The 24,682-nt window shown below is 43.3% G+C and overlaps 1 protein-coding gene across 2 annotated transcripts in view; it reads right to left on the reverse strand.

Moving 5' to 3' along the window:
• The window catches only part of nhsl2 (NHS-like 2), a 271,813-nt gene that overhangs the window by 94,590 nt on the left and 152,541 nt on the right, over positions 1-24,682 (reverse strand). Inside the window, exon 1 of one of the 2 annotated variants that reach the window (XM_067997036.1) lies at positions 15,061-15,222. The exons of the other annotated variant lie outside the window; for it this stretch is intronic. Within the exon in view, the coding sequence (XP_067853137.1) occupies positions 15,061-15,133 (73 nt within the window). The 5' untranslated portion in view covers positions 15,134-15,222. Of the gene's footprint in view, positions 1-15,060; positions 15,223-24,682 lie in introns of those variants that run through there. 2 annotated transcript variants of the gene reach the window in all.

Consider the following 24,682-nt stretch of genomic DNA (forward strand, 5'->3'; position numbering starts at 1 on the left):
CAGGATCTCACGATGTTATTGAGTTTCGGGGTGGGGGTGGTTCTGCACAAAATGCATCTGAACAATAAATATCTCCATAATGGAGGGAACGATGGGGGTTAAATTGGTTCACGTTAGAACCACTGGACACGGGCTAATCACAGTGCGCAATTAGCCCGTGTCCAGTGGTTCTAACGTGAACAGCATGTTAGATTCGTGCTGCCTCCTCATTTACCTGATAGTAGCGCAGCATCGAGACCCAGCTGTTATGTTCTCTCCAGCTTCAGCACTTCTTACCAGCGGGGGGGCCCAAATCTCGCTCAGTTGCTCACACCTCATAACAGGAATCTGCACTTCTTAAAGATAGTCTGCACCATATGTAAGATACGGGTCCGCAAGGAGCGTGAACAGAGATCAGACATTGCATACCTAAAACACAGATGCAGGTCCCGTCCCTATGTTTACAAGCTGATGAGTTATGTTAAAATATTGAATAAAGGTTGCACACCACTAAATTCCACATCCTCCAATCTGCACCAATCTGTCGATCTGAGATTGTACCAGACCTGCGAGAGAGCGTGCACCAAGATTCTCTGCTGAAGCACTGGAGATCTTGGCGCAAGAGGTGGACAGAAGGAGGGGCATCCTATATCCAGAGGAGAGCAAGAGGTCCTCCAGACATATGCTCAAGAGGCAGTGGGAGGCAGTAGGGGACGCAGTCAATGCCAGGCGCATAGCACCACGAACATGGATGCAGTGCAGGAAGAAGTTCAATACTTTGACATGAGTGGTCAAGGTGAATGAGGTCAACTGTCAAGTGGCATCTCCTACCAACTGCACCACTAGTCACATCCACTGCTCCATGCACTACACCCCCCATTACCCACATACCAACAAACTCTTTCAATCAGATGTTTCCTCTCACCTTCACACATTACCACTGTTTCAAGCCTCACACCCACAACTCACAGGTCACACACACTGGCAGCTATTCAACCAAACATCTTGCAGAACACTCACTGACACATGTTCCGCTTTCCCACAGGAGAAGGTGGCGCATAACAGGAGGCAGCAAGTTGCCGTGGCATTTAGCCACTCGAGCCTGTTCCGCCATTCAATGAGATCATGGTTGATCTGTGATCTAACCCCATATACCTGTGTTAGCTCCATATCCCTTAATACCCTTGGTTAACTAAAATCTATCAATTTCAGACTTAAAATTAACAATTGAGCTAGCGCTAACTACAGTTTGCAGAAGAGCGTTCCAAACTTCTCCCACCCTTTGCGTGTAGAAGCGTTTCCTAACTTCACTCCTGCACGTCCTGGCTCTAAATGTTAGGCTGTCACCTAGTCCTAGTATTCAAGTATAGGAGACCTCGAAATGCAGGTACATATGCATCTGCAGCCAAAAGCAATAATCCAGCAACTAACGTGTAGATCCTGCATGGTCCCTTTAAATAGTGCTGGTGGGAGGTCATTCAGGCCGTCTCCGACATGTTTGGATGGTCGTGGTTAAGACAGTGCATTGGCTGGAGTGTTAAATTCCACAATGGTGTCAATCCCTTTAAATCAGCGTTGCACACTGATCTAACGCTTATTCTCCTTTCTTTACATGCCGCCGGCATTCGTTATCTGTGCGTGCACGAATCCCTTTACCAAGATGGCTTCCAGCGCATTTTGGACGCCATTTTGGAACTCCAGGAGGCCGCGTGGCATCTAAAAAATGGGCACTACACGGCCAAATTTCTAGCCCTATATATATATATATATATATATATATCACTCTAAGGGAGGGACTGAGGGATGCCGGTCATTGCAGTTATATACCTAAGAGAAGGACAGAGAGACAACATTCATTGCAGATGTCTCCCTGAGTAAGGGACTGAGAGGCAGTGCACAGATATATCTCTGCAGCACTGAAGCAAACAGAACTTCCTAATAGCAGCTCTGACAAATATTGGTCAGAGCACATATATCTCCCAAAGGGAGGGACTGCAAATCCAGGCACAAATATTTCCCTGAGGGAAAGACTCATGTGCTCCCTCATAACATTTAGGATAAGGTAGCAAATCAGATAAATGCAAATCCCCTTTAGACATACCAACTGTTTACATCAAAAAGACATGTTTGTTGGTTTGTACATTTTTACAATAATTTCACATCCCCTATGACTCTTTCAAATATAATTGGAAGGGCTGGAATTTTTGAAATTTAACAAACCCCCCACAGCAATTCCATTTTGTTCTAGTAACATAACCAAAATGTGGTGTTGGAGCAGTACTGCATTAAACAGCAGCAGCAGCAGCAGCAGCAACAACAACAACAACAACTTGCATTTATATAGAACCTTTAGCATAGTAAAACGTCCCAAGACAGCTTGACATGAGAATAAATTAAGCAATCCTACTCTCCCAGCAGTGTTTATTGCTTGAATGGAGAGGATCGGAGATAAGATGACAACAACATAGCATCAATTGGCCAACCTACACTCCTTTTGAGGACAGAATCACTGAATCTACCCTTTATAGATTTTGTTATAATCTAGTGACGATGCAAGCAAAATCATTACAAACAATCACACGTATTAGCCTCAATTTTCCACTGCAGTTACACTTGGGAACCGACATGAATCCAACGGAATACAACGGGACATTTCTTGTGAGCTGCTTTGCCGGCTGTGTATATGTCCATGCCATTTTCCAGGATTTTAAGCTGGAAGTGATGGGGTGGCATAGAGAACAGTCTTCCTTTGCGGTGAGTGACTCACCTCCTGACTCCCAAAGCCTTTCCACCATCTACAAGGCACAAGTCAGGAGTGTGATGGAATACTCTCCACTTGCCTGGATCAGTGCAGCTCCAACAACACTCAAGAAGCTCGACACCATCCAGGACAAAGCAGCCCGCTTGATTGGCACCCCATCCACCACCCTAAACATTCACTCCCTTCACCACCGGCGCACTGTGGCTGCAGTGTGTACCATCCACAGGATGCACTGCAGCAACTCGCCAAGACATCTTCGAAAGCACCTCCCAAGCCCGCGACCTCTACCAACTAGAAGGACAAGAGCAGCAGGCGCATGGGAACAACACCACCTGCACGTTCCCCTCCAAGTCACACACCATCCCGACTTGGAAATATATCGCTGTTCCTTCATCGTCGCTGGGTCAAAATCCTGGAACTCCCTTCCTGACAGCACTGTGGGAGAACCTTCACCACACGGACTGCAGCGGTTCAAGAAGGCGGCTCATCACCACCTTCTCAAGGGCAATTAGGGATGGGCAATAAATGCTGGCCTTGCCAGCAACGCCCACATCCCATGAACGAATAAAAAAAAATGGTACTACTACTTGGGGTGGTTTCATCCATGCAGTTCTCTCCCGGATGTGGTCCCACAGACGTAGTTGTTTCACGTTGAGATCTTTTACTGAAATCAGTTTAGTTAACTCAATACAAATAGCTGGTTTAGGCGGCTAATATCCTTAAGAATCCTGTTTTACCTTAAGTTAACAGTTAGGGAAATGCAACTATGAATATTTGGAGAAGATAAGCAAAATGTTACTTTAACAAGAAGTTTCCTGCATATGTTAACTTCACAGTAATTAACATGTCATTTATACAATCGTAAAAGGAGCACTGTTGTTATCTTAACTAGCTATCAATCACATTTCATGTCAAGCCATTTGCAGTACACAACCATATTATTCCATGCCCAATTGAGCTCACCGAGCAGCCTTTTTGTAATTAGTCTCTCTATAATTCTTCAACTGCTAAAAATACTTTGGAAAGATCACACTGGAGCAGATACACTGGTCTCCCATATTGACTGATTCAAGGTATTTATGCACAGTGGGGGGAACATGGCGGCTAAACCAGGACAATTCCTCAAGGTACTGTTCTTCACCGTGGAAAACCACCTCAGTCAGGGCAATGTGCTATTAAAGAGGCATAACCTATGAGGTGTAATAGAGCATGCTGCGATACCGATGTACCACACCAAAGCATCAGGATGTGGCTCTCTGCTCCATGGTTCTTTCCATAATGAATTCCTGAACTCAGTCATGTCAATAGTAAGAACAAGCGTGCAGATACCTGACACTTACCGAACTAAGGGAGTGAAAACTGGAGGAAGTGTCTCTCTAGGGTCCTGACACATAGTGCCTGGCAGCCAGTCATAAATAGGATCGCTTCTCAGCCAGGGAATGGAGCATGGTAACAGGGTCCATAAAGAATAAAAAAACGACTTTACAACAAAATAGCATAATCCCACTTCAGAAAAACACATGAAATTACAGATCAAGAAAAGGCCATTCAGCTCAACTCCTCCACCAATCACATATTATACGCCTATCATGGACTCTATCTATTAATACGTATTTATATTGTGTCTCATCACATTGAAATGTCTCCAAGTTTTCCCACAGTAAACTACTTCTGAAATGCAATGATTTTTACATAAGAAAATGTGGCGGCCATTCAGCACCAACAACATCCCTAAAACTGCAATAAGATGAATAACCAGTTAATCCTTTTTTCTCATGATGTTGGTTGAGGGAAGAATGTTGATCAGGAGACAGGGAGAAGTGCCTGCTCTTCAAATAGTACCATGAGATCATTAATATCCATTTGAACTAGACTCAATAACCACACCCTCCACCACCCAGAGCACTGTGGTTGCAATATGTACTGATGACAGGACACATCACAGCAACTCACCAAGCTTACTTTGACGGCACCTTCCAGCCCGCCAACCTCTACCTCTGAGAAGGACGAGAAAAGCAATTTTGCTGAAACACCATCACCTTTAAGTTCTCCTTCCAAGTCACACACCATCTGACTTGGACATATATCACTGTTTCTTTATCATCGCTTGGTCAAAATCCTGGAATTCCCTACCTAACACCATAATGGGAGCATCACTAACACAAGGACTGAAGTGGTTCAAGGATAAGGCCCACCACCATCTTCTCGGGAGAACCAGGGATGGGCAATAAATGTGACCTTGCTAGTGTCGTCCACAACTCATGAAGAAATAAGAAAAAACTACAAGTGGAAAAGAGGGTGAGGCTGTCCCTGAAAAGGACAATGTCAATGAACTCGACACTGATTCATTGCCTGCTGCACTGCAGCAACCCAGCAACGTCCAATAAACAACAATTTCATTTAAAAAACAAAGTCGCCCCAGCACAGCAGACCTGAATACACGTCTCCAAAGAACCTGCAGTTCAGAAATATAATTTTTACCCCCAGATGGCAATCTCAGTCAGAGGGTCATGGGATGGCTGCTGTGGAAAATGGAAAAATGTCACATTTGGTGCAATAGGAGGCCCTGTTCCAAAACTGGGGCAGAGCAGAGGGAGTTTTATTCTGCATCTAACTGATCTACCAGACCTGGCAGTGCTTAATGTTGACACTGGAAGGTCGAGTTTAACTCCCACGAGGGAATGGCCAAGCGAGCAGCAGGCCTGTCCGAGAGCGGCAGCAGAGTGGCCCAGACGACTTTAACGGCCAGGCCTCATTAACATGCCACTGGCAAATTTCCTGAGCAAAACGTCAGTGAGAAGGGGTTTCCCGGCTGTTAAAATCGGGCAGCAGGCGTCCCCAGCACTAAGGTAAGTGATTAGGAGGGGGTTTGGGAGGGGATCGTGATCAAGGGAGGGGGAAGGATAACCGGGGCAGGGGAGGCCCAAGATTTCTTAAACAACTTTAGATTGTTTATAGCTGATTTTATATGGCAGTCCATTTTCAAAGGACCACAGCGCAAAACTGACTCCAGTTTTGGCACTTGAATAAAAATTCCACTTATTCATTGCCACATCGGCAATGGCAGCTAAAAAAAGTCAAACTTTCACTTTGCATTTTGCTTCTGTACTTTGTGCAAGAGAAATACATTTGGTGCAAGGTTTGAAAATGGTATGGTTGTTACTCATTTTGAGTTGCTTATCCAGGAAGATATTTATTAGAAGTGAAAAAATGCAACCTCAAATATGTTAGAAAAATGCAAGCTTTTTTAAGTTCTTTCCGACTCTCCTGAGAATTGCCAGGCTCACCTCTGAAACATCAATGGGGACATAAAACAGATCACATTAGAAGTTATTTTAAACACAGTAAAAGTTAAAAACATTTTTCCAATTATCTCCCGTTCTTTCCTGAAGTCACCAACTCTTACTGAAGTAATATCCCAATAATACCAGCAGCCCCGAGGTACCTCATTGAATATGGTCATTCTTTATTAATGAGCCTAGATAGTGGGCGTTGGCAGACCATTTTCTCATGGGGGCATCACATAGGTTAATGTTTCCAGTAGAGACCCTTCATCAGAACTGAAACTGAAAATGGTGGCAAATCTCTTTAAAAAGATTAAAAGAGCACCATTTTAATAAGCTAAATTTTATTTTCCATGTATCACTTTTGTGCTGACTGCTTCTTGGCCCTTGATCCAACCCACTATCGTCATAAATTTTTGAGGAGTACATTCCCCACCCCATCTTTTAAATTATTTTTTATCCTCAGATTAGGCATTAAACTTGGAACCTATCTGCTCTCTCAGAGGAATGTAAAAGATCCCACAGCACTATTCAAAGAAGAGCAGGAGGGTTCTCCCTGTGTCCTGGCCAATATTTATCTCTCAAACAACCTCACTAAAATACATTATCTGGTCATTTATCTCACTGCTGTGCACAAATTTTTTAAATATTCATTCTCGGGATGTGGGCGTCAGTGGCAAGGGTGGCATTTATTGCCCATCCCTAGTTGCCCTGAGAAAGTGGTGGTGGGCCTGCTTCTTGAGCTGCTGCAGTCCGTGTGGCTCTTGTTATTCTTTATAGTGGTTTGATACAACTGAGTATCAGCTAAGCCACTTCAGAGGGCAATTAAGAGTCAACCACGTAGGTGTGGGACTGAAGTCACATATAGACCAGACCAGGTAAGGACAACAGGTTTCCGTCCTTAAAGCACATTAATGAACCCATTTTTACGACAATTCGACAGTTTCATGGTCACTTTTACTGATACCAGCTTTTTATTTCCAGATTTTTAAAAAATTGATTAAACTAAATTCTCAAATTGCAATAATGTGATTTGAACTCACATTCTCTGTAACACAACCACTACACTACCTATTCTAATTTGGCTGTAGTGTTTCCCCACATTAAAACAGAAACCACACTTCAAAAGTAATTGGCTATGAAGTGCTTTGGGATGTCCAGAGAACATGAAAGGTGCTATATAAATGCAAGTTCTTTCTTTTCCTCTATACTTTAGCTGCCCATGCCCATCACCATCTTCCTATCTCTACAGCAAGAAGGCAGCTTGTGACTGGGCCTTTACCAAGTGTGGTGCAGTTGATTCCATCTCCAATTCTCTTCCTGTCCCAATGAGTACAGCTCATTCCTTTTGCTCATATTACAATCATCAATAAAGTAGGGATGCTTAACAGTGAAAATCAAACGTTCAGAGTGTGATAAGTTTGAGAACAATCAGATTTATTCCATTTGGATTCAGACTCCTGAGCTACTGAAAACTGGGAAACAACAGGAACTACACGCAGCCAATGCCAGTTTGTTGAAATGATGCAAGAATTTAACTATGATTGTGACATTATCACTCCTCCAAGAAAATGCACATTGGATACTTCTGCAGTACTTTAAAATTTTATGGTTCCCTTTCATGTGCATATTTAAAGAAGAATCACATTAATTCATGTGCCAAACTAAAGTTCTAGGCATAACAGTACCTTTACTCACCAATATGGAATGATGTTCTTGGCATGAGTAATGGATCTCACATGTTAATAACACATGCCTTGAATTGGATTCCTTTCTCTAATAGTTCAAATTAGTTTCCACAAGACCTATTCCATGCGTTTCCTACAAACAGACTGGCAAAAAAACAGGGAAGGGAGGCAATCCTAGTGGTGGGGGCTCAGACACGCTGGCAGCTGACCGGAGATTTTTTGTAGGCTGAGGAGGAGCACTCCTGCTCCTCCTGGCCCCACCAAAATAAATTAGACATTTCCTGGTCTTTGAAGGACCGCTGGTTAGGCTGCTCACCACCCATTTGTACCTCAAAATAGCAATTGGGATCCCATGTATATCATAGGACCCCGATTTGCATATTACAAGTTACATCCTGCTTGAAATAGGTGGGCGCTCTGGCCGCCCATCTCAGGACCCTACCCAAGATGGCGGTGGCCGGAGCGCCAGCGTAAGTGGTGCGGTAAGTTACCTGCTGCCATTTTCAGTCCGCTACCGCTCCCTATATGCAGTAGGACGGAGTTAAAATCAGCCCTGATCACGTCAATCTGCCCAAAGGGAATAAATGTGATTGTGTCCTGCCACGCAGCCTGCCTGTCCAAAGATTTTTAAGGTTTGGAGAAGATAATAGTGTTTTAAGAGATCTTTCTGATATTCCAAGGTAACAGGACAAGAGAGTACAGTTTCAGTAATGTGAAGAGTAAATTTAGGACTCCTGCACCAGAAAGTACTTCTTTACACAGAGGGTGATCAACTGCTGAAACAGGTTTCCAGAAATAGTGGCGATGGCCTGGACACTGGACTGACTTAAGAAACAGATAGATGCTGTAATTGGAAGATGATAGGGTTGGAATTCTGGAAGGGTGAGATCCCAAGAGCTAAAGGGCCTATCTTATGAGATCTCAACAGTCAGCTTAACAGTTATTGTATTCTACTGTTTTCCCCCCCACATTTTTAAACTAAACCAGGAATAGCTCCTCTGATTTTTGTTTTCATTCATAAAACATTTTATTTCACTCGTATCAACTTTACACATTTTCTTGATAACAATTATGCTTGTGTTCTTAGTTTAAAATAAGCAGACCCATTTTCTGGGATCCAAGTTCCTATTTTATACACTCCTGTCTAGAAACCTAGCAAGAGCTAAAGGCAGCTTCAAATAGAAAATGGGGGTTAAAATCCACAATGTAAGTCTAAGATGTGAAATGAAGTAATTACATTGAAAGTGCAGTGGGACATAGGCATGTGATTTAAACTATAGGTACACCAAACATTCCTTCATTCATATTGGAAGAAAAAAACAAGAAGTCCATGAAACGCTGAAGGATACAAATGTTAAAAGCACAAGATTTATTTTCTGAGAAACTGGAGGCAAGCATCCTTCAGAGATTTTGATTTTTTAAATATATTTTTTCACTTTATAGAAATTTTGGATTCTACAGTAAACTAAGATTTTTTTTAAACCTAAAATAGGGATCCTGACCCCAGTCTAATTGCACATAGTCAGGACGGCTTATTCCAAATGCTGCCCTACTTTTGCATCAACTGGTTATCCATTTCTAGTGGAGTCTGGGATCTGAGGGGAGGTGGGAACAGTCGGGTTAGTGCTTCTCTGAAGCAATATTTTACAAAAAAAACGTTTTTTAATGATTTGATGCGGAGTGACGATGCTGAATTTTTCAAAAATAAATAAAATGCAATAATTAAAGCACAAGCTGAAACCAGGGAAGGTCAATTCCATAACATGCAAGAGAGCTCCCCTAAAGCTGATACAAATCAATTATTGCAATTCTATCATATTTCAGTACAATTTACATGATCCAACTGCAAGTGCCTAGTGAATGGCACTGCTCACCATGACATCCACTGCACCAAAACAACAGAACAAAACTATTCCCTCCCCACAAGCTCTCCCAGTATGTATTTAATGGATACTTCAGACAGGCATGTATTCCAAGCATGTAACATACCTCGATATTCAGAGAATAATGTATAAACTCTCATGGTGTAAGACGAGAGGAACCCCCAATATGTTGCTGTCTTGTCATTACAATCTAGTCACCTGTTATCCTCTGTAAAACACTCCAATCATTCGTTACTTCATATCTAACACACCCGACTGTTTGTAAATCTCTATGAAACATATACTGATGATCCGTTATTCACAAAGTAACACACACCCAAACATGAAATATATACAGTAGAAACCTACATTAAGCCATTTGTTACAGTTTATACACCACCACCACTTCTATTCTTGATTTTCAATTTTCTCTTCTCTTCTGAGAGAGCTAACTCATGTTGAAGTATGATTCCAGGATGCTGGCATCCCTCCACTACCTCGTCTACATGGTTGTTTTTCATGTGTGATCCTAGTTAATTGAGAATTGGAATACTATTTGACCATAAGCAGCATCACAGTCGAGCCCAATCCTCAGATAAAGAAACACATGCATTTTCTAGAAAGTGTCACTGAAGAGCAATCGAAGGGTGGGAACCATGGCCTGTTCTTTTTCTCTTCCTAACTCAGGGGAGCTGAGGCCAGTTGGAGCATCCTAATTGATGCCCTGGCTGGGATTGGTTGATGTAGCTTAGACTGCAGATTGAATCCAGGACCTTCTGGTCTGTATGGCTTATTATCACATCAATGGCATTTACCCACTGAGCCATCAGGATAGCTACACTATACCCATAACATTTCAAGCCATATGTTATTCTCCATCTAACACACAGCCATCTGCTATTTTATATCCACCACTCCCACTCATACAGAACTATGCTACATAAAGTACTCCAGCAATCTGTTATTCTTTGTAACAAATATGTCTGACATTTAAATAGATTTTCTCTACAAATTAATTCAAAGCTTGTACAGATCCACTAACATGATTTGACATACCTCAAGTTCTATTTCATAAAATCATTAATGCTCTATTAACTAAAGAAAAGAAAGAACTTGCATTTATATACTGCAGCGCCTTTGACAACCTCAGGACTTCCCAAAACACTTTACAGCCAATGAAGTACTTTTGAAATGTAGTCACTGTTGTAATGTAGGAAACACGGCAGCAATTTGCACACAGCAAGGTCCCACAAACACCAATGAGATAATGACCAGATAATCTGTTATAGTGATGTTGGTTGAGGGATAAATGTTGGGCAGGACATAGGGAAGAACTCTCCTGCTCTTCTTCGAAAAGTGCTATGGAATCTTTAACGTCCACCTGAGAGGGCAGATGGGGCCTCGTTTTAATGTCGCATCTGAAAGACGGCATCTCCAATAGTGCAGCACTCCTTCAGTACTGCACTGAGGTATCAGCTGAGATTATATGCTCAAGTCTCTGAGTGGGACTTAAACCCACAACCTTCTGACTCAGAGACGAGAGTGCTACCAACTGAGCCACGACTGACACTGCATCACTTGACACTGTCTTAAAATATAAACCATATTTAAAACACACAAGTACTACAATAACACAACAACAACTTGCATTTATATAACGCTTTAATGTACTAAAACGTTCCAAGGTGCTTTACAGGAGCAATTATCAAACAAAATTTGACACTGAGCTGTCCTAATAAGGAGATATTAGGACAGGTTGGTCAGAGAGGTAGGTTTTAAGGAGCATCTTAAAGGAGGAGAGGTAAAGAGGTGGAGAGGTTTAGGAAGGGAATTCCAGAGCTTAAGGCCTAGGCAGCTAAAGGCACGGCCGCCAATGGTGGAGCGATTAAAATCAGTGATGCACAAGAGGCAAGAATTGGAGAAGTGCAGAGATTTCGGAGGGTTGTAGGGCTGGAGGAGGTCACAGAGATAGGGAGGGGCAAGGCCATGGAGGGATTTGAAAACAAGGATGAGAATTTTAAAATCAAGGCATTCCCGGACCAGGAGCCAATGTAGGTCAGCGAGCACAGGGTTGATGGGAGAACGGGACTTGGTGCAAGTTAGGATACGGGCAGCAGAGTTTTGGATGAGCTCAAGTTTATGAAGGGTGGAAGATGGGAGGCTGGCCAGGAGAGCATTGTAATAGTCAAGTCTAGAGATAACAAAGGCATGGATGAGGGTTTCGGCAGCAGATGAGCTGAGGCAGGAGCAAAGACAGGCTCTGTTACGGAGGTGGAACTAGACGTTTTGGTGATGGTGTGGTTTTGTGGTTGGAAGCTCATCTCAGGGTCAAATAGGACGCCAAGGTTGCAAACGGTCTGGCTTAGCCTCGGACAGTGGCCAAGGAGAGGGATTGAGTTGGTGGCTAGGGAACAGAGTTTGTGGCGGGGGCCAAAGACAATGGCTTCAGTCTTCCCAATATTTCGTTCAAGGAAATTTTTGCTCATTCAATATCGGACAAGCAGTGTGACAAATCAGAGACAGTGGAGGGGTCGAGAGAGGTGGTGGTGAGGTAGAGCTGGGTGTCATCAGTGTACATATGGAATCTGACGTTGTGTTTTCGGCTGATGTCGCCGAGGAGCAGCATATAGTTGAGAAATAGGACGGAGCCAAGGATAGATCATTTTTACCAATGAAATCTGTTACTGTCTTGCACATTTTTACTTAAGGTCCTCCTCCGATGGCTCTGCTGATTAATGCTGTCAGCTCAACTATACATGCAGATTGCCCCCAGATTTTATCCCTGGTCTGTGATGAGTTAGCTATTCTCAGGCTGCAGTTGAGGTGCTACAATTGGCCTCACCACCCATGAGTAGGGAATAGAAAATTGTTCCCGCTCACTATTAAGTGACTGCTCCTGGAACATCATGTGTGTAGATGCCAGGTGTGGACCCATTGGACTTGGCGATGATGCCCACTGTGGAGTGTACCTGGTGCTCGTGAAACCATAACCAACAAGAAGCCAACACTTTCACGAGAGGAGGAGGGGTGGCAGAATATTTGTGGGGAAAAGCAGATACAAGACTAACTCTTTCCCCGTTTGGAGGTGCTAACTCCTGCTGGGGTAAGGTGACAGCCACCCTTCAGTACTTTGTCTAAGTGGCTGTTCTTCTATGAAAGCCCAGACTATGAGTATTGGTGGAGTATTCAACGGCATCACAGCCAAGCCTGATCCTGTCCTTGCCTGATGTCAACATACGCATGTTTCACAGTGCGGGTTACTGGAAATAATGAGGAGCAGGAGTCTTGAGTCATTGGCCCCAATATTTATGGGGAACAGGGTCAGGTGCAGGGGAGCGCGGTAGCGCGGAAAAAACCCGGCAAGGCCGGGGACGCTGAGGTCCTGCTGAATTTATTGACAGCACCTCATTATAATGTTTTTCTTGTGTTTCCCGCCTGGAAGCCAGCCAAATTGACAGGCTGGTCAGCTGCCGTGTGAGAAAGCCAGTGGCAGGAGGCCACAGTCGGGAGGGGGGGGGAGGAACAAAAGATCACGGCTTTGGTGGGGGGGGAAGAAAGAAGCCATTGTGGGAGGGAAGGAGCAAGAGATCAGGGTTTGGGGGGAGTGGGGGACAGGAGAGAGGCCATTGCAGGAGGGAAGGAGCAAGACATTGGGGCTCGGGTGGGGGGAGAGAAGAGAGAAAACATCGTGGGAGGGAAGGAGCAAGAGATCGGGCCTTGGGGGGGGGGGACAAGAGAGAGGCCATCGTGGGAGGGAGGGGTCGAGAGATCGGGGGCTGGTGGGGGGAGGGAGCGAGAGATTGGTGTTGGTGGGGGGAGGCAGCGAGAGATCGGGGGCTGGTGGGGGGATCGAGCGAGAGTTCGGGATTGGGGGAGAGAGAGCTCATCGCGGGAGGGAGAGAGATCATGGCAGAGGGGAGAGAGGCCCTGATCAGCAGAGGGGAGGCCAAAGGCTTCCTTGAGGGACCGGGGGGAGCACTCCTGTTCTTCCTGGCCCACGGGGACTGCTGTAAAAGGCACTTACATTCTTGAGCCGGCAGCTCCCACCTCCCTTTTACTGTCGGGTTTTCCCGGCCCTGGGAAACCTGCACGGCATCTGCAAAATTTAAATCAGACTCCCAATTGCATTGTGGGAGCCTGCCGCCGTAAAAACGGCAATGGGCGTGTAAGCCGCAGGTTGGGGACGTATTCCCCATTTTAAAAAATTTAGCCCCCAATGCCCCGGACCCTTTCCTGGCTGTCGGGGGTGGGGGGGGCAGTAATATTGAGGCCATTCTTTCCTTTCCTAGCCCAGCAGCACTGAGGCCACTTTAGTTAAGCTCAGCACCAGTAATTGTTCAAACCTGGTGACATTCTTGGTCAGCAGAGCTCATTATCACTGGACAATGCAGTTACTCACTGGACCATTGTGGGAGCAACTTTAATATCCTCCTATAAACATTAGGCTGTGTTGCTCTCAAAAGATCAGTTTGCCTCACAAACCCAACCTTGGACAAAACTGCTAAGAATTACAAATTACATTTTTATTAAATTGATGATCAAAATATAAGGTAATTAACACAGCAAGGAGCTAATACGAGTGATTTCTGTAATTGAATCACATTTTGGATTCTGCTGTCACAGATTTACAATGTCACTTGACAGTCGCCCTCACATCATAATCAGATTACAGTATATGTTATCTACTCACGACCATCTATTCATTATCCTGGATTTCATTTGGAAAACTTTTTAATTAACATAATAGTATTCAAGGTAATTACAAATTGTATTACTGTCAATTCTAAGTAGCTATATTAACACTTTGGGGGTAATTTTGTGTGGTGGTGTAAAACGGGGGATAGCAAATTGGCAGCCCGTTTTCCATCTCTCCCGACTTTTATTTACATGGACTTCAAAAAGAAATCTAAAACGAGCTGCCAATTCGCTATCACCCATTCTACACTGTCGCACAAAGTCAAAATCTACCCCATTCGCTGTGAATGGAATCAGACAGCAGAATAAAATTCCAAGAGGAATAAAAAACAAAAGATGCCCCTTCCCCCTGAAAAAGGAAGATTACAAAAGAATCTGCTCTTTGGTACCGAGATGATAGAGTCCAATTCATAGATTCTTCCTGATTTTTTTATAACTACACAATTTGTTTGAAAAAGTCACACTTGAGTAGAAAAGTGATACATCAGTTTCACAATCCAGTCTTCATCACCAATACATCCTGTGGTATGCCCCAAGAGCCTTTATTACAATTTAAAATGGGAATTAGGCAGTGAGTATATAGAATATGCTCAGACTACAACATGAAAGCATTAAGACTGCTCTATACACTGGTTTTAAATACAGCCATTAAACATTATGCTATAAAGTGGAAGCTGTCCTATTAACATGAGTGATAGATTTAATCATGAGGTTAATTTAATATTTTTTGTGCTAAAAATAAAATTCAGAATCCAGCACTCTTTTAGACTCTCACACTATGTCAGTCCTACCTCCCATACTGCGAGAAATGGTTAAGGTATTCGATTTATACTCCATCTTCTCTGTATAAACGCTCCACAGCATAGCACCCCAGCCGCCAGCATGTAAGAAATGTGGTCAACACAACATTGTACAGCAGCAACCTAAAAGATCCCATAAGCTCACTCACAACAAAAAAAAGGCTAAACGGCAACTTCCCTTCAAATCTGTAGACTCGGGAACAGAGGAAGTGAGCAGGAACTCTCTGTTTTACTAAGCTCACATCAGCCCATTGTCAAAACTCAGTCCCTTTTCCTTCCCGCTTGTAATGTGCCTTCCTTCTCGAGGTTTTGCTGGGAGATATAACATGTTTTTACAACGACTCAGGCTGAGGCCAAGCTGTGTGAGATCTGCAGACCTTGTGAAGCCATGCCTTTCCTATTAGACAAGCTGAATAGCCAGCCCTCCCCCCTCCCCTTCTCAAGCAAAGAATTATCAGCTCCGGAAGCTTAAAGCAAAACTGGAACAGACAACAGGCACTAAATATGTTGCTTTCATTGGTGATACACATTGTACATTCTAAGATCCTCATTAATGTCCCTATGCACAGGGACCTTTATAATTATTATTTACCAACATTCACAGATAAATATCCAGATTTCTTGGGGGGTAGTGAAATGGTTAAAAACTGATTTCCTTCCAAATTTGAGGAAATAAATTTCCGTTGTTTTTTTCACCAAAAATCAGGAACGGAGATGTGTGCATATCATATCTATAATGTACATGTTGAAGAGCCCTTATAGTGACCATCGTTACATTATTAACACAATGGATACACTGCCCACAGTGATTGCAATACACCGTTCATCGCACATACTGTAAAACTAAACTTTGGCATCAACTATTTTATATTTCAATCAGACTTTAAAAATGTAAAGTTTTCATGATACTATAGTGGTGATGTGATACTTTAACCATAAATTGAAGCTGTCAACATTTTGCAGTACACAGTCCATTCACAAATACTATAAAATGTATTTTACTGCTAAAATATATTGACAGTTTTTTGTGATCACGGAAACTTACATTACTTTTGGAACAGCCATTAAGGCCCATAAATGTGGTGTATGTCAACTGTGTAAATAATTGGGGGCTGTCATTTAATTTAACTGTGCCTTGCTTACATTCTTGAGGTTCAGTGATGATCAAAATAAAAACTGATTTTCTCTGAATTTACCTTGGTTTTTAGGCTCTAACTGTTCCCCCCAATTTTCTCCTGGTCTTTGATCCGAAAAATAAAAATTGAAAAATGCCCCAAAAATAAACTGATGTTAAATTGACTTTAAAAGTCCTTATCTTTGCATAATCTTGACAAGCGATGATTACAATATTTCCTTCTGTACTCCCTCCCACCACCCTGAGTCAACTTCTAACACAAGTAATCAGGAAATGTTGGAAATATTTAAATGATGAGAATCCATGTACTATGCACACACATACATATAAACATGCACAAACACATACATGCAAACACATGCACACAAACACATGCACGCAAACACAAGCACACAAACTCCCACAAACACACACACACGCAAACACACATACAAGCACAGGCACAAACACACACATGCGCAAATACACACACAGACACAAGCACAAACACACATGCACAAACACACACATGCACATACACAAACACAAACACACACACACACACACACACACACACACACAAACAAACACACACACACATACACTGTGTTACACATACAGTAGGAGACCTAGAGTACCTGGTGCAGCCCTAAGGCCAAACATGATGTAATGCGAAAGGTGGTTTAATATTCAGTTCCTTAGATGGTAACATTCCGATACAATTTTGTCTATTTTCACACATGGCTACGTTATAAGGATTTGAGGATCAATATTTATTTATTGGTCATCAGACTGAGTGCTTTTTTCCAAAGAAATAACCTCTCTCCAGAAATGACATCGAGACGAGTATCACGTAGCAACCTGAGCATGGGGGCTGTTATGACACCGATTGAATCTTTATCGGAGAATGTCAACAGATACCCAAGCAACAAGCTGCATTCAGAAATCACACATGGCTGCCTGCTGTTATTTTCGATATCAATCAGAATAAATTAACACTGCAATCCTCTCCGATCTTTTAATCCACATGAGAGTCCCAGTTCACACTAACCCTCTGCTTTTCAGTTAAAACACCCTAACAAAGATGTCTGTTACCTGCATTATACAAATAGTGCAGCAATATATTTTTCTCACCGAAAGCCTATGGGGAAATCAGCATGCTACGGCAAAACAATACCTTTGTTTCTTTTCTTCCTCTGCCCCGGTTGCTCTTTTTCATAGGTGTTGCCCATCATCCCCCTATTACCATGGTGCAGCTCATCCCTTTCCACTTCTCTGTTGCCTGAATCGTTTGGAAGATTGCCAGCAGCAAAGTGCTGGCCCCAGCACAGCCTGAACAGGGTGCATCATTACAGACAGCTCCTATGGGAAATGGGTCCTACTTACCACAGGAACAAAGGGGAGGGGAGGGGGGAGAGAGGCACCGTTCGAACTCCTTCCTCATAGTGTTGCCCGGTGAAGAGAAGCAAAACAATTGTGACGGTAGTGTTTGATTTCCTTTGGTTTAATGTCAAATGCTTCCACATTTTCACAAGTTTGAGGAATTGATACATGTTTTAAACTAGCGATTATTTCACACTGACACTCTCAGAATGCCATTTACTGATAATCAGAAATGATGACCTTGATGGATCAGCTAGTTACCGCAATGACTAGCTGAGAATCTGAAGCAGGAAGTGCCTGGGTTCACCCCCTGGGTCTGTGTTAAGTTAAATTATCTCAACTGGGACAGTGATAAAGGGATTCCAATTGGCCTCAGAACCCCGGGTTAAGGAGGTGAAGATCAAAACTCCTGATCACCATCCAGTCACCCCTGCTGGAAGTGTACTTATGGACATGAGATGAAGACACTGGCCCTGTTTTTTTGTCTCCCTTCCATCTGTTTTCAGCATGAACTGGGTGGTAGCGGAATGAAAACAACGAGAAAAAAAACACGACTTACCATCCAAAGCCCGCTCGATGCAATTTTCAAGCGGACCTCGATGATCAGTGCACCTGGCAGAAATAGGCAGGAGCCTCACGCGTTTATTTACATCGAGGTCTTAGGATATACTTAGGACATCAATTCCATTTTGGAGTGAGTCGGCACTGCCACCGCTGATTCTTAAAACCACCCACTATTCATGGGCGGTACAGGGCAGAAGACAGCCAGGTCGAGCGCTACTTAAAGGGGCAGTAACCTGCTATAATTTAGATCACTGGAATCATTTAGTAGACATCTTGCTTGTATTTCTCCATAGTATTTGGCTGCAAAATCATTTTTTATTTATTGTAGTTGCTGCACAACCTTCAGGAAGCTCAAGGAGGTACTGGCTACATCAGAATATAGGAATCCTTTCGGCCACTCCATTCTGGCTAGAGGAAGAGGAGTGACAGCAACAGATGGAAGGACCACATAGAGCAGCAGGGAGTCCACGGAGGAGGACAGGAACTTGCACACGTTCTTACCCTCCAAATGGGGTGTATAGGCCCACAGCCCTCCAGTTCTCTGAGGAGCAGCGTATACGGAGGCTATGCTTCTCCAGGGAGGCTGTCACAAACCTGCATCACCTCTTACAACAAGACCTGCAACCCACTGCCATCCCTTAATGTGAAGCTGGTACATGATCAGCACCAGCACATCATGCAGGTCTATACCCACTTTCCTGGCAGCTGTCAACGTACCTTCATATTGCGCCAGTCCTCCATTACCCCACTCTTTGACCCTGCACAAGATTTAGAGGCTGGCTGCTTGACAACAAGGAAGAAGGGTCTTATCAAGCAGTTGGACCCATCACAGTTGTGAGTGCTGTCATGTTGGATCTGCCTGTTGGTCACTTGTTGTAACTGATAGCTTCCCATCTCACCCAAGTGAGATTATTCCTGTGTGAGTTTAGATAGCGACTGCCTTATCCTGTCCCACATTCACTGCCAGGAATGGAAACCTGGTGGCTTTTCCTAGTCTCTAGCCCAGGATTGCTGAGTCTAATTGTAGATCAAAAACTCAGCCGAGCCGTGGAATGAAATCTGGGATTTGTCTGGCCTTTATAACTTAGTACCACATTAGGCAGTGCTTCATGGCATAAGCTATCAGGCGAGCTCTACCCATACTCTCAGTGAGGAATGGGACAAGACACAAATGGGTAAGTGCAGCACTCGTGCGGTTCCAGGAGAAATGCAGAATTTACCGTGAAGAGACCACAAAGTAGAACAGGAAAAATTATTTTTTTTAATCACCTTGAATTACAATAACTATAATACAATACAAAGAGGCTAATTCGGTCACAATGTGTTGTGATGTGACACCTTTATGGCATAAAGGATGTGGCATTGAGTAATGTCTGTGAAGTTATTCTGGGAACATTTGTGGACAAGTGTTTAACTTCTATCTTACCCTCTAAGTAACTGAGTTGCAAATAGCAATAGTAACTTAAATTTAAATCACAATGAACTGGCTACATATGGAGAGAGAAGACAATCCTACTAAAATTGTGTCTGAGGAGGGGTCTCTCATGATGACTGAGGATAAATCCACTTCACAATGTGATACTGAGCCAGGAAGCATACAAGTTCAATTCTTGATCTGTACTGAGGCAGCAATGGGGGCATTAAATCCTACATTGTCCTAGACTTGAGAGGAGAAAAATAAAATCAGCCAAAACTCCTACTCCTAATCAATGGTCTGTCTTAGATGTATGTATGGATGCTGGGTGAGAACAGGATAAGGCTCAATTGTGGTGCCCTCGACAGTTAAATGGTCTGCAGACACTCAAGGTCAGATTTCACATAAAAGGTAGTAGAAATCTGGAACTATCTTTGTCAAAAGGCTGTGGATTCTGGGATAATTGGAGCTTTCAAGATTGAGATAGATAGATTTTTGTTAGATAAAGGTATCAAGGACATGGCGCTAAAGCAGGTAAACGGAGTTGAGGTACAGATCAGCCATGATCAAATTGAATGGCGGAGCAGGCTCGAGGGGCTGAATGGCCTACTCCTGTTCTTAATGTTCTGGTGTAACTGCAGTGGGCAGGGGAGGGAAAACTGGTGGGAAGCCATTTTGCTGGTGTGCTGACCAAGCCACATCCATCATTCGTGCCTGGACGTGACATTGGGCATACAATATATCCACTCAAGAATGGGCAAGCATTTGGAAGAAGATACAAATGACAGGCGATGTATTTCCCATCATCTGTGATATATCAGTGCTGGGCACAGGTGCACCAGTGTATTCCTCGTGTCCAGGGTTGCTAAAGCGATGTGGGGGGCGGGGGGAAAAGAGAGGGGGGTAGATTTAAACTTTAAAGGACCAATGGGCCTCATGCAATCCATTACAGAGCGATTGTTTGTACCAGGCAAGATGGGAGATTTAACTTTTTAAAAAAAATTTCTGCTGGGAAAATTGGTCAGGGTCAGAGGCACAGCGGTGGGGCGAACATAACTCCTGCTGAAGTTGCGCCACTGTAAGGATTAAGAGGAAAACCTACCCCTTGCTGTCTAGGCTCACACATGAAGAACGATCATATGGGTGAGGCACTGGAAGGTGCTCGGTGCCCGTGAAACCATACTCCAGCAAGAGTCAGCGCATTCAAGGGTGGAGAGGAAAACACTGGAGGGAGTAGCTGTACTATGATATAAATGGCGCTTTCAACCCTGGAGATGATAGCTGCAGATGTGCTTAACTTTCAGCTGTTCTGGTTTATCCAGGAAGATGATGGTTAACATGAGATTTTCATCTAGGCTCTTGATGCAGCTAACAGCTCCCAAGGCCATTATCTGCAAAGTTTCCATGGAAACCTGGAAGCTGCAGCATTTCCTTTCTGCTGTTGAGACTCGTCAGTGGCTGAGTGGGTGCAGCACCGAATATTCTTTAATATATATAATCTCTGATATTAAACATATGGCTCTTTTCTAGAGAGGTCTGTCAGTGCTTGCTGCTTCACCACCTCTGTAGATCTCAGCGTGCCTGTGACTAGGACAACAAGCACATAAAACAGTTTACCAGCATGGATGGTATTTAATAAATATCACCACTGCCCCCAAAAAAACATATTCAGGAATGACCAAAATTAAAATAGATAACATCATATAGTTACCAAAGCACCTGATCCATTATGGAATCATCAGGTGAGAGCAAAGCATTATAGCAATGGTGTAGTTGTTTGTTTTCCTATTTCCACATTCTTCCCTTGGAGAATAGTGTGGAGTAGTGGAAGGATTCGCAGGCTGACTAACAGTTTGACAGGCCGCAGCATGAACGCTCCATCCATGGCAGTAATCATCATTATACCAGCCGATAGGGTTTTATGGGTTCTCACAATCCAGTGAGGGGAAGGGGGGATCACCCACACACACCGAACGCGAGTATCCCGCGGGATGTCAACCCGGAGCTCTGGTCTCCACTCGCCAGGACTGTCTGGAGTAGGTTTTGAACCCTGCACCAGAATGTGCTGAAACAGTGATCTGCTCTGTCATGTAAGACACATGCTTACTCCCACATTACCCTTCTCATATCAAATTACCAATCACAGCAATGTGGAGGCATGATTGAGGTGCAGCTATTTCTCCTTGCTGGTATTAAAAGAACTGAAGGTCACCGGGAAGCTGCCCTTCCCGCTGCATTACAGGCAAATAAGAACATAAGAAATAGGAACAGGAGTAGGCCTTACGGTCCCTCAAGCCTGCTCTGCCATTCAATAAGATCATGGCTGATCTTCTACCTCAACTCCACTTTCCTGCCCGATCTCCGTATCCCTTGATTCCCTTAGAGACCAAAAATCTATCAATCTCAGTCTTGAATATACTCAATGACTGAGCATCCACAGCCCTCTGGGGTAAAGAATTCCAAATATTCACAGCTCTCTGAGTGAAAAAATTCTTCCTCATCTCAGTCTTAAATGTCCAACCCCGTATTCTGAGACTATGCCCCCTAGTTCTAGATTCTCTGGCCAGGGGAAACATCCTCTCAGCATCTACCCTGTCAAGCCCTATTACAATATTATATGTTTCAATGAGATTACCTCTCATTCTTCTAAACTCCAGACAGTATAGGCCCATTCTACTCAATCTTTCCTCATAGGACAACCCTCTCATCCCAGGAATTAATCTAGTGAACCTTTATTGCACCCCCTCAATGGCAAGTATAACCTCCCTTAGGTAAGGAGACCAAAACTGTACACAGTACTCCAGGTGTGGTTGCACCAGAGCCCTATATAATTGCAGCAAGACCTCCTTACTCTTATACTCCAACCCCCTTGCAATAAAGGCTAACATACCATTTACCTTCCTAATTGCTTGCTGTACCTGCATGTTAACTTTCCAAGATTAATATACAGGGACACCCAAATCCCTCTGACTACCAACATTTCTTGGTCTCTCAACTTTTAAAAAATATTCTGCTTTTCTATTCTTCCTACCAAAGTGGATAATTTCACATTTCCCCACATTATACTCCATCTGCCACCTTCTTGCCCACTCACTTAACCTTTATCCCTTTGCAGTATCTTTGCGTCCTTCTCACAGCTTACTTTCCCACCTAGCTTTGTGTTGTCAGCAAACTTGGATGCATTACACTCGGTCCCCTCATCTAAGTCATTGATATAGATTGTAAACAGCTGAGGCCCAAGCACTGATCCTTGTGGCACCCCACTAGTTACAACCTGCCAACCCAAAAATGACCCGTTTATTCCTACTCTCTGTTTTCTGTCCGTTAACCAATCCTCAATCCATGCTAATATATTACCCCCATGAGCCCTAATCTTGTGTAACAACCTCTTGTGTGGCACCTCATTGAATGCCTTTTGAAAATCCAAATATACTACATCCATTGGTTCCCTCTTATCTATCCTGCTAGTTACACCCTCAAAAAATTCTAACAGATTTGTCAAATACGATTTCCCTTTCATAAAACCGTGTTGACTCTGCCTAATCATATTATGATTTTTTAAGTGCGCTGTTACTATGTCCTTAATAATAGATTCTGGCATTTTCCCACCTACTGATGTCAGGCTAACTGGCCTATAGTTCCCTGTTTTCTCTCTCCCTCCTTTCATGAATAGCGGGGTTACATTTGCTACCTTCCAATCTACGGGGACCGTTCTAGAATCGAGGGAATTCTGGAAGATCAAAACCAATGCATCCACTATCTCTGCAGCCACCTCTTTTAAAACCCTAGGATGTAGGCCATCATGTCCAGGGGATTTATCAGCTTTTAGTCCCATTAATTTCTCCAGTACTTTTTCTTTACTAATCTTAATTACTTTAAGTTCTTCACTCTCATTAGATCATTGGTTCCCCACTATTTCTGGTATGTTTTTTGTATCTTCTACTGTGAAGACAGATACAAAATATTTGTTTAATGTCCCCGCCATTTCCCTATTCCCCATTAAGGAACACCATTCAGACCACTAACTTTAAGCAATAATCACAAACAAGGCAAAACTGAGCCCTGAAATAGTCCCTGCTATGGCAAAACTCATGATACAGTCATTAGATCAGAGATTACAAGATCAGTGTTTAAATACTGACTAGAAACATTTCAGCTCATCTGCCCATAAACAAAAACCTACAGTTGCCCCATCAAAGCTTCCAAGTGGCTCTTAAATATCGCTAAGGTTTTCTCCTTCATGAGCCAGTCTGGAATTCTGTTTCAAACATTGATTACTCTTTATGTGAAGAAATTCTTTCTGACATCAGTCCTAAACTTGCCTTTCCACCTGTTCGCAGCTATGTCACCTTGTCTTACTGTCCTGGTTTATCTTGATGAAATACGACAGATTTGCCTCTGCTATGCAGATTAATATCTTAAATAGCTCTATAAGGTTTCCTCTCATTCAATTTCTTTGAAAACCATTTCTACAGAGCTCTTCCAATCTCGGGGGAAATCCTGCAGTTATTTATTCTGTTTCTCTGGGGTTCCCACTGACCACTGAGGTTATGGCGGCAGATCAGAAGAATCCCTGTGGAAATTCCAGGCATTAATTTCTCCAGAGTTCAATTCTCTAATGCTGGGGATCATTCTCATGGCTCTTCTCTGCACCATCTTCAGGTTTGGAATGGTTTCCTTCAGTCTTGGTGACACAAACTCATTGGGGTAGATTTTGACTTTGTGCAATAGTCGGCAGCCTGTTTTACATCTCTCCTGATTTTTATTTCCGTTTGTTTCAATGGAAATAAAAATCGGGAGAGATGAAAAATGGACTGCCGACTCGCTAGCACTCATTTCACACTATCACACAAAGTCAAGATCCACCCCACTGTGTGTGTCTTTAGTGTCAGATGTATATTCACTTTGAACATACTGCTTCTATCACAACAAACAATGTCAGCTAATTGAATACTCAAATCAACCAGGGGCGCTTCAGTTGGTTTCTGTCGCCCAGTCCTGAGCATTAACCAGTGATTCCTGCTGGAAAGTGTGAATGTTGGGTGAAGACAGTATGGGGTTAGGTTACCATGCTTCTCACAGTTAAAAAGCTACTGACATTCACTGTCCAGGCTTCTACAAAAAGAAAGGGCCTGTGA

This window comes from Heptranchias perlo, chromosome 15 (assembly GCF_035084215.1).
Source record: "Heptranchias perlo isolate sHepPer1 chromosome 15, sHepPer1.hap1, whole genome shotgun sequence".
NCBI classification, from domain to species: Eukaryota; Metazoa; Chordata; class Chondrichthyes; order Hexanchiformes; family Hexanchidae; genus Heptranchias; species Heptranchias perlo.